This window comes from Triticum aestivum, chromosome 1D (assembly GCF_018294505.1).
Source record: "Triticum aestivum cultivar Chinese Spring chromosome 1D, IWGSC CS RefSeq v2.1, whole genome shotgun sequence".
In the NCBI taxonomy this organism is placed as follows: Eukaryota; Viridiplantae; Streptophyta; class Magnoliopsida; order Poales; family Poaceae; genus Triticum; species Triticum aestivum.
In genome coordinates, this window is record NC_057796.1 from 155,513,935 (window position 1) to 155,522,759 (window position 8,825).

Below are 8,825 nucleotides of genomic sequence, written 5' to 3' on the forward strand. Positions count from 1 at the left end.
CCTGATGTTGTTTCAGGCATGTCCAGTAATTTCACCAAGTCTGTGAACCTGTTATCTTTTGCACTTTTACCATGCTTGTTTGAACCTGCTGTGTTGTGATCTAGCCACAGCTCAGTGTTCATCTTTTGTCAAGCATCTCCTTTAGATTACTTCCATATGGTTTGTTGCTATTATGAGGTGCTGTAGCATTGTTACTTGTTGCATTCTAAGTGCTATCATGCTGTCAATTGCAGATTTGTGTCATTCTTGTTTTGCTTGCCATTTGCAAACCGTGCATCCGTTTCCGGTGATCTTTATATCGATTTCGACCGAAATCATCTCATCTTTCCAGTGGCATGCTTGGTTTGCCAAGTTACTGCTTTGTTCATAATTTTCCTTCCGGAGCACGCATATGCATCGCATATCATATCTTGCATATCATTCATGTTTTGCGTCATGTTGCTTGTGCATTTCCCGTGATTGATTGTGGTTCCATTGCTTGTGTTCTTGTCTTGGGTAGAGCCGGGAGACGAGTTCGTGAACGAGGAACCTGTTGAGTACGCTTACGAGGATCAAGCTTTCGACAACTCTGAGAACCTTTCAGGCAAGATGACCACCCCTCGAAATCACTTCTATCTTTGCTTTGCTAGTTGTTCGTTCTATTGCCATGCTGCGCTACCTACCACTTGCTATATCATGCCTCCCATATTGTCATGTCAAGCCTCTAACCATCCTTTCCTAGCAAACCGTTGTTTGGCTAAGTTACTGCTTTTGCTCAGCCCTTCTTATAGCGTTGCTAGTTGTAGGTGAAGTTGAAGTTGGTTCCATGTTGGAACATGGATATGTTGGGATATCACAATATCTCTTATTTAATTAATGCACCTATATATTTGGTAAAGGGTGGAAGGCTCGGCCTTATGCCTGGTGTTTTGCTCCTATCGGGATTTGTCGGCGCATCGGGCGGCTTTGCTGGTCTTGTTTTACCATTGTGGAAATGTCTTGTAGACCGGGATTCCAAGACTGATCGGGTCTTCCCGGGAGAAGGTTTAACCTTCGTTGACCGTGAGACCTTATGATGGGCTAAGTTGGGACACCCCTGCAGGGTATTATCTTTCGAAAGCCGTGCCCGTGGTTATGAGGCAGATGGGAATTTGTTAATGTCCGGTTGTAGAGAACTTGTCACTTGACCCAATTAAAATACATCAACCGTGTGTGTAGCCGTGATGGTCTCTTCTCGGTAGAGTCCGGGAAGTGAACACGGTTTGAGTTATGATTGACATAAGTATGAGTTCAGGATCACTTCCTGGTCATTACTAGATGACGACCGTTCCGTTCCTTCTCGTCTCGCTCTCTTTTGCGTATGTTAGCCACCATATATGCTTAGTGCCTGCTGCTGCTCCACCTCTTTACACCATCCTTTCCTATAAGCTTAAATAGTCTTGATCTCGCGGGTGTGAGATTGCTGAGTCCTCGTGACTCACTGATTCTACCAAAACAGTTGCAGGTGCTGACGATGCCATTGCAGACGATGGGATCGACCTCAAGTGGGAGTTCGACGAGGAACGTGGTCGTTACTATGTGTCTTTTCCTGATGATTAGTAGTGGAGCCCAATTGGGACGATCGGGGATCTAGCATTTGGGGTTGTCTTATTTTCATTTGGATCTTGACCGTAGTCGGTCTATGTGTGTATTTTGGATGATGTATGAATTATATTTATGTATTGTGTGAAGTGGCGATTGTAAGCCAACTCTCGTTATCCCATTCTTGTTCATTACATGGGATTGTGTGAAGATGACCCTTCTTGTGACAAAACCACAATGCAGTTATGCCTCTAAGTCGTGCCTCGACACGTGGGAGATATAGCCGCATCGTGGGCGTTACACTCCGTCCTAATGGTACCATTGATCGCTATAAAGCGCACTGGGTTGTTCCACTACAAGAAAAATGTCAACTAGTGACCTTCTGTCAGTGACCCTGGAAGAATTGGTCATAGATCTATGACCATTTCAGACCCATTGGCCAAAAGCTGTTCGGGGGGCTCCAAACCCTAAACTATAACGACCATTTTGGTCAGAAAGGTCGTAATTTCCTTACACGAAATGGTCATAAAGCAGATAGCACTGGTCCGCTGCCTTATTTCTAGCTGATCACGACCAATATAGATGGTCACAAACTTGTAAATTGTGGTGGGTTGCTATGACTAGGCGCCACCTCACCAGTTTTGCCTATGTGTCATGTCCATGTGGCAATTTTTGCCCCAGGTTGTGAAGCAACCTATATTTCTGTCATTCCCAAAATTTCTAAAAAAATCTCATAAATTCTTTCGGTCATATCTTCCTCAAATATGTAAAAAACCTTCCTTGCCTAGTTCAAAAATAATTCAACAATATTCATTTTCCTATTCTGTTCAGAACAACACTTTGTGAAGGAAGTACCACTTTGGCATGTCCAAATAGTATCCATTTTCTACGGTGCTTTCCTATGCCCAAATAACCATCCTCCACCAAATGCCAGCTCAATCCATTCATTATTTTGAGCCCAGCTTCAACATTCGTATTTATGTCGAGTGTGGTACTTTGCAAAGCAAGTACCACCTAGGCTCCTACTTTTGATCTGAAAATTTGTGAAGACGGTCTTCTTAGTAACTGATCATCCTCAGCCAAAACTCACGCCCATTAGCCATGTACATTTCCCGTACCGCTAATCAAACACTTGGCTGCTAATTCATGCTTGAGCATCGATCGGTCTCCTCGTGAGAATCTTATGTTGTAATTTTATTCCTAGCACCTACCTGGGGAGTGCCCAACCCACTAGACATGCCTAGGCCACCCGGAACACATGGCAATGCCACAGTCACGCGGTGACCACGCGGCGGGCATGCGAGTTTAGGCGCTCTAGAGTTGGGGCCCTCGGCCACCGCCCAGACCTCGACGTATCGCCACCAAACCATGTATTTATGATGAAATAGGTACTTATGTAAATAGAAATGATTTTTGGAAAAAATAAATACCAAACTATGAGGCAGCTGCAGTTCAAATTTGACCCGCTTCCACCTGAATCAGCGCAAATTTGTCTTTTTCACGAGAGGTGGATCAAAACTTTTTACACCCAACCATTTTGTCACTTGTGAATTAAATATGTCCTAGTATTTTAGAAAATTGATTTGGTCCAATTTTGCAACAATTATTTGGGAGGTCCTTCACAAAAAAACCTCCTTTTGGGCACTCGAAAAATGGAAAATGGTTTTTTCGTCCAAAGAAAATGAAAACTTCCTTAGGCGACATTGTTTGCCATTCCAATATGCACCCTTGTGCATAATATGAGATCATTTGAACAAACTATGCCATGAATGTGGCCATAAGATTGATAATTTGGCTTGAAAGCCATTGATCTCCACACGTGATAGCTCGTTTCTGAGAACAATTTTTTAAAAATAGTTGCCGTATTACAAGTTTGTTATTTTTCCTGCAAACTTGGCCACATATAATGACACAATGCGAAGGTTTCCCAATTATTTCATTTTTTTGAATTTTTTATGCCCGTTTCAAAATGCGGTCAAAACGGCGGGATTGACTGTTCCTAGCTAGTTGTTGAATCTTGGAATTTTTTTGGTGTTTCTCTGATTAAATAGATACTTATGTACCTAGAAATGATTTTCGGAAAAAATAAAGAGCAAACTATAAGGCAGCTACAGTTCAAATTTGACCCGCTTCCAACTGAATCGGCGGAAATTTGTCTTTTTCACGAGAGGTGGATCAAAACTTTTTACACCCAACCATTTGGTCAATTGTGCATTAAATATGTCCTACTATTTTAGAAAAATGATTTCGTCCAATTTTGCAACAATTATTTGGGAAGTCCTTCATGAAAAAAACCTCCCTTTGGGCATTCGAAAAATGGAAAATGGTTTTTTCGTCCAAAGAAAATGAAAACTTCCTTAGGCAACATTGTTTGCCATTCCAATATGCACCCTTGTGCACAATATGAGATCATTTGAACAAACTATGCCATGAATGTGGCCATAAGATTGATCATTTGGCTTGAAAGCCATTGATCTCCAGACGTGATAGCTCGTTTCTGAGAACACTTTTTAAAATAATTGCAGTATTACAAGTTTGTTATTTTTCCTGGGAACTTGGCCACATATAATGACACAATGAGAAGGTTTCCCAATTGTTGGATTTTTTCTAAAAAATTTATGCCCGTTTCAAAATGCGGTCAAAACGGCGGGAATGACCGTTCCTAGCTAGTGGTTGAATCTTGGAATTTTGTTGATGTTTCTATGATTAAATAGATACCTATGTACCTATAAATGTTTTTTGGAAAAAACAAAGAGGAAATTACAAGGCAGCTACAGTTCAAATTTGACCTGCATCCAACTGAATCGGCGGAAATTTGTCTTTTTCACGAGAGGTGGATCAAAAAATTTTACACCCAACCATTTGGTCAATTGTGCATTAAATATGGCCTAGTATTTTAGAAAAATGATTTGGTCCAATTTTGCAACAATTATTTGGGAGGTCCTTCACAAAAAACATCCTTTTGGGCACTCGAAAAATGGAAAATGGTTTTTTAAAATAATTGCCGTATTATAAGTTTGTTATTTTTCCTGCGAACTTGGCCACATATAATGACATAATGCGAAGGTTTCCGAATTATTGGATTTTTATTTTTATTTTGTATGCCCGTTTCAAAATGCGGTCAAAACGGCAGGAATGACCGTTCCTAGCTAGTGGTTGAATCTTGGAAGTTTTTTGGTGTTTCTCTGATTAAATAGATACTTATGTACCTAGAAATGATTTTTGGAAAAAATAAAGAGAAAATTACAAGGCAGCTACAGTTCAAATTTGACCCGCTTCCAACTGAATCGGCGGAAATTTGTTTTTTTCACGAGAGGTGGATCAAAACTTTTTACACCCAACCATTTGGTCAATTGTGCATTAAATATGGCCTAGTATTTTAGAAAAATGATTTCGTCCAATTTTGCAACAATTATTTGGTAGGTTCTTCACAAAAAAACCTCCTTCTGGGCACTCAAAAAATGGAAAATGGTTTTTTCGTCCAAAGAAAATGAAAACTTCCTTAGGAAATATTGTTTTCCATTCCAATATGCATCCGTGTGCATAATATGAGATCATTTGAACAAACTATGCCATGAATGTGGCCATAAGATTCATCATTTGGCTTGAAAGCCATTGATCTCCACACGTGATAGCTCGTTTTTGAGAACACTTTTTTAAAATAATTGCCGTATTACAAATTTGTTATTTTTCCTGGGAACTTGGCCACATATAATGACACAATGCGAAGGTTTCCCAATTTTTTGAATTTTTGAATTTTTTATGCCCGTTTCAAAATGCGGTCAAAACGGCGGGAATGGCCGTTCCTAGCTAGTGGTTGAATCTTGGATTTTTTGGTGTTTCTCTGATTAAATAGATACTTATGTAACTAGAAATGATTTTTGGAAAAAATAAAGAGCAAACTATAAGGCAGCTATAGTTCAAATTTGACCCGCTTCCAGCTGAATCGGCGAAAATTGTCTTTCTCACGAGAGGTGGATCAAAACTTTTTACACCCAACCATTTGGTCAATTGTGCATTAAATATGGCCTAGTATTTTAGAAAAATGATTTGGTCCAATTTTGCAACAATTATTTGGTAGGTTCTTCACAAAAAAACCTCCTTTTGGGCACTCGAAAAATGGAAAATGGGCACTTGAAAAACCTCCTCAATTATTGACGAGAGGTGGATAGACAGCTATTGAGACACAAGCATTTGGTCAATTGTACCTAAAATATGATCTAATATTATTGAAAAATAGAGTGGTGCCATTTTGCAACAAATATTGGTAGGTGCTTCAAAAAAAACATATACCATTTTCGACACTCCAAAGGTAGAAAATGTTTTTTTTGCAAATAAAACTCATTTTTTGGATCAATTTTTAAAGATATTTGTATTATTCCAGGTTTGTTATTTTTCTGAAAAACAAGTCTCACTTTTGACACGATGCTATTGTTCTTATTTTTTTCTAATTCTATGATGTTATAAAATAGGTGACATGATTTAGCATATTATTTAATCGATTACGACCAATTTAGATGGTTATAAAATCGTCAAAGTGTGTACTACATTGTGATTGGTGGAACCGTTTGTGGCACGGATCGATGAGATGGCAGACATCCTACCATCCATTGCTAGCAATCCAACGTCCATCCATCCGTCCATGCAAAGAAAATGAAAAAAAAACCCACCGCACCAAACCCTACCTCTCTCTCACCACTCCTCCCTTCCTTCCGACCGCCGCCTCCCTCTCTCTGTCCCCGATCCAGATCGGCCTCCCCCTCACCGCTCGCGCCGCGCCCTCCTTCCCTCGCGTTGGCACCGACCGCGCCCTCCTTCCTTTCTGTCACCGGCGGCGCCCTCCTTCCTTTCTGTCACCGGCGGCGCCCTCCTTCCTTTCTGTCACTGGCCTCTTCCTCACCGCTCGCGCCGCGCCCTCCTTCCCTCGCGTTGGCACCAGCCGCGCCCTCCTTCCCTCGGATCCAACAGCAGCATCAGCGATGGCGGCCGCGGGAGATCCTCTCCAAGGTCAAGCACGTCCAGGCCAAGCCTGCTCGCCGCCCTTGCGGGTGACTGCCTCCGCGGTGACGACGGCGGCCTCGTCGTCCCCGGAGGCCGCGGCGCCCCTCAAGGCCGACCTCCGCCACGTGAGCGATCCGTCGATCTCGTCTCTCCAACAGTTCGGTTCTCGCCGCTTTGATTCCTTTGATTCAACAAGATACTGTGTACCACTTCGGTACGTGCGTGCGTGTGAGCTGACTCTTCTTCTGCGTGGTTCGTAGGTGTTCCGTATGCATGCACAAGTTCGACCTGGACAAGCCGCCGGTGCTACAGGAGGTGGCGGATTTCTTCAGTGGCCACGGAATCGAGGACTTCACCTTCAGCAAGGGCAGGCTGGTGAGTGCAGCTCCCATGAATCTCTAGCAGGAAATGTGTGGGATGATGTGTCTATTTGGTTTCCACTAAATTAGTTTGCATAGCTTCTGGTCACCTGATCCAGTAACGGAGAAGAATTTTAGGTTCAAAATGTTCCCACTTCCTAGTAAATGTTTTAGGTGCATAAGCAATTGATGTGATTAGTTGGTGGATTTTCTTTGTCGCTAAGTCTGAATGTGGGAACCTTGTTTTTAGTCAGAATGGCGTTGCCAGGCAAAGCTAGCGGTACGCAGAAGACCAGAGAAACCACTGATTGGCCTGTATCAGGAAGGGACACATACTGTTCAACATATTCTCGATTGTAGAGGTTAGCTATGAAATGCTATCAACTGTAACAGTTACAATAGTTCGGTTCTCGTCAACTCTTACGGCATAGACTTTTCCAGCTTATACCAAAGAGACGTCCCTGTTTGAGCTGAAGTTTATATCCAAATAGGACGATTGAGATGTCACTTGAGCTACTAGACAAGCAGGATTAGTCCATGCGCGTACTAATTCAGCTACTAGATATAGATAGGAGTGCAGCATGCTTACATTGACTAGTCTGTACGCGTACGTACTACTGTATCTGGTTGGCGTTGAAGTCAACTTAGAAGACCAACGTTTTTTCTACCTCAGTCAGGAGTATTATGCCTAGACAGAGCATGGTTTCTCAATCAAGTTTCTTGCTGCAGACACTACATTCTAAATAGATTTATTAACTTGATCTTAGAGCTATTTATGCAACAATATCACAAAACTGAAAGTGATGTGAATTTGTTAAGGGAGGTAGCTGCTTTTATTCGATCAGAGGCATAAACAGTGCAGTTTTAATTTTCCAGTATGTCTTTGAGCTAATAATGTCATGGAAGTCCTTGGTAATACTCATATGAGTGCTTAGTATACTCACATCATGGTCTACACGGTGTCAGTTGTCAACTAGCTGTAACCCATATTAGTGCTTAGTATACTCATGAAAAGGGTTATTTCTCCACCTGTAGTTCACGGTTTATGCAGCAGCTGTTCTTCTACCAACCTGTTGCTCGATTGTGTTGCGGATTCATATGATATTGGTGTACACTCAATTTGGTTATTTCTTGCTAGTTCTGCTACTAGTTGCTGTGTAATCCTAGTACTACATGTGGATCAATCTCCCCCTCCCTCTCACCCCCGTCTCTGTCTCTGCAGGTAGGACAGGAGGAACAGCGACAACCGACGGGATGAAGCCTGGCCATGGAAACCCACTACAGCCTTCAAGACCTCGACGGCGGTCGGTGCTATGGTATGAATCCTTCCTCCACTTCAAGACCTCTACGTACGGCGGTCGGCAGCACGCGCGTGCATTGCACTCTTCCTCTTGCTTTGTTCTTGGGCTGATGCTGGCGGTGGTGCAGGGGGATCCTGATCAACATGCAGTTCCCGGGGCCGCAGATCGACGCTGTCACCAACGACAACATCGTCATCAACGTCTTCAACAACCTGATCTGATATTGTTCTGAGATCCAGTGGCATCTCTATCCTCTTACAACTAATAACATTTTTTTAACTTCTTTTGGTCGTGCTTTCGCTTTCACTACAGATCAGATCAATGGTGAACGAAAGAAACAAGTGCACAACTAGTATGAATGGGCTTGTATTTTTCTTGTGTAGCAGCTCTGCACTTGTTGTAGAGCATAGCTTGCATCAGTATTTTTACCTATTTTTTACCTCTCATTCTGAAATACATCTAGCAGGTGTGGCTAGTACTCTATTATTCTCCTACATATAGCTATATATGCATCTAAAAGGGCAAGTACTTGGATGACCTTGACAACATCATACTGATTGTAATAACTTTGCATAAGACTCTGTATTCGAAGACTTCTCGCAAT

At 42.1% G+C, this 8,825-nt stretch overlaps 1 protein-coding gene across 1 annotated transcript; it reads left to right on the forward strand.

Moving 5' to 3' along the window:
- Window positions 1–6,539: 6,539 nt before the first annotated feature.
- LOC123166961 (uncharacterized) lies at window positions 6,540–8,531 on the forward strand. Its single transcript, XM_044584788.1, has 5 exons — window positions 6,540–6,775; window positions 6,822–6,936; window positions 7,171–7,282; window positions 8,143–8,236; window positions 8,349–8,531. Exons 1-5 carry the CDS (start codon window positions 6,540–6,542, stop codon window positions 8,440–8,442), a joined length of 651 nt encoding a protein of 216 aa, XP_044440723.1. The 3' UTR covers window positions 8,443–8,531.
- Window positions 8,532–8,825: the final 294 nt, after the last annotated feature.

Bases quoted from the DNA above. Each gene is read 5' to 3' on its own strand.
- LOC123166961 (XM_044584788.1), top strand. From the start codon at position 6,540: ATGGCGGCCGCGGGAGATCCTCTCCAAGGTCAAGCACGTCCAGGCCAA. The intron at 6,776-6,821 runs GTACGTGCGTGC...CGTGGTTCGTAG, and splicing joins AGATACTGTGTACCACTTCG to GTGTTCCGTATGCATGCACA. The intron at 7,283-8,142 runs GTTAGCTATGAA...CTGTCTCTGCAG, and splicing joins ACATATTCTCGATTGTAGAG to GTAGGACAGGAGGAACAGCG.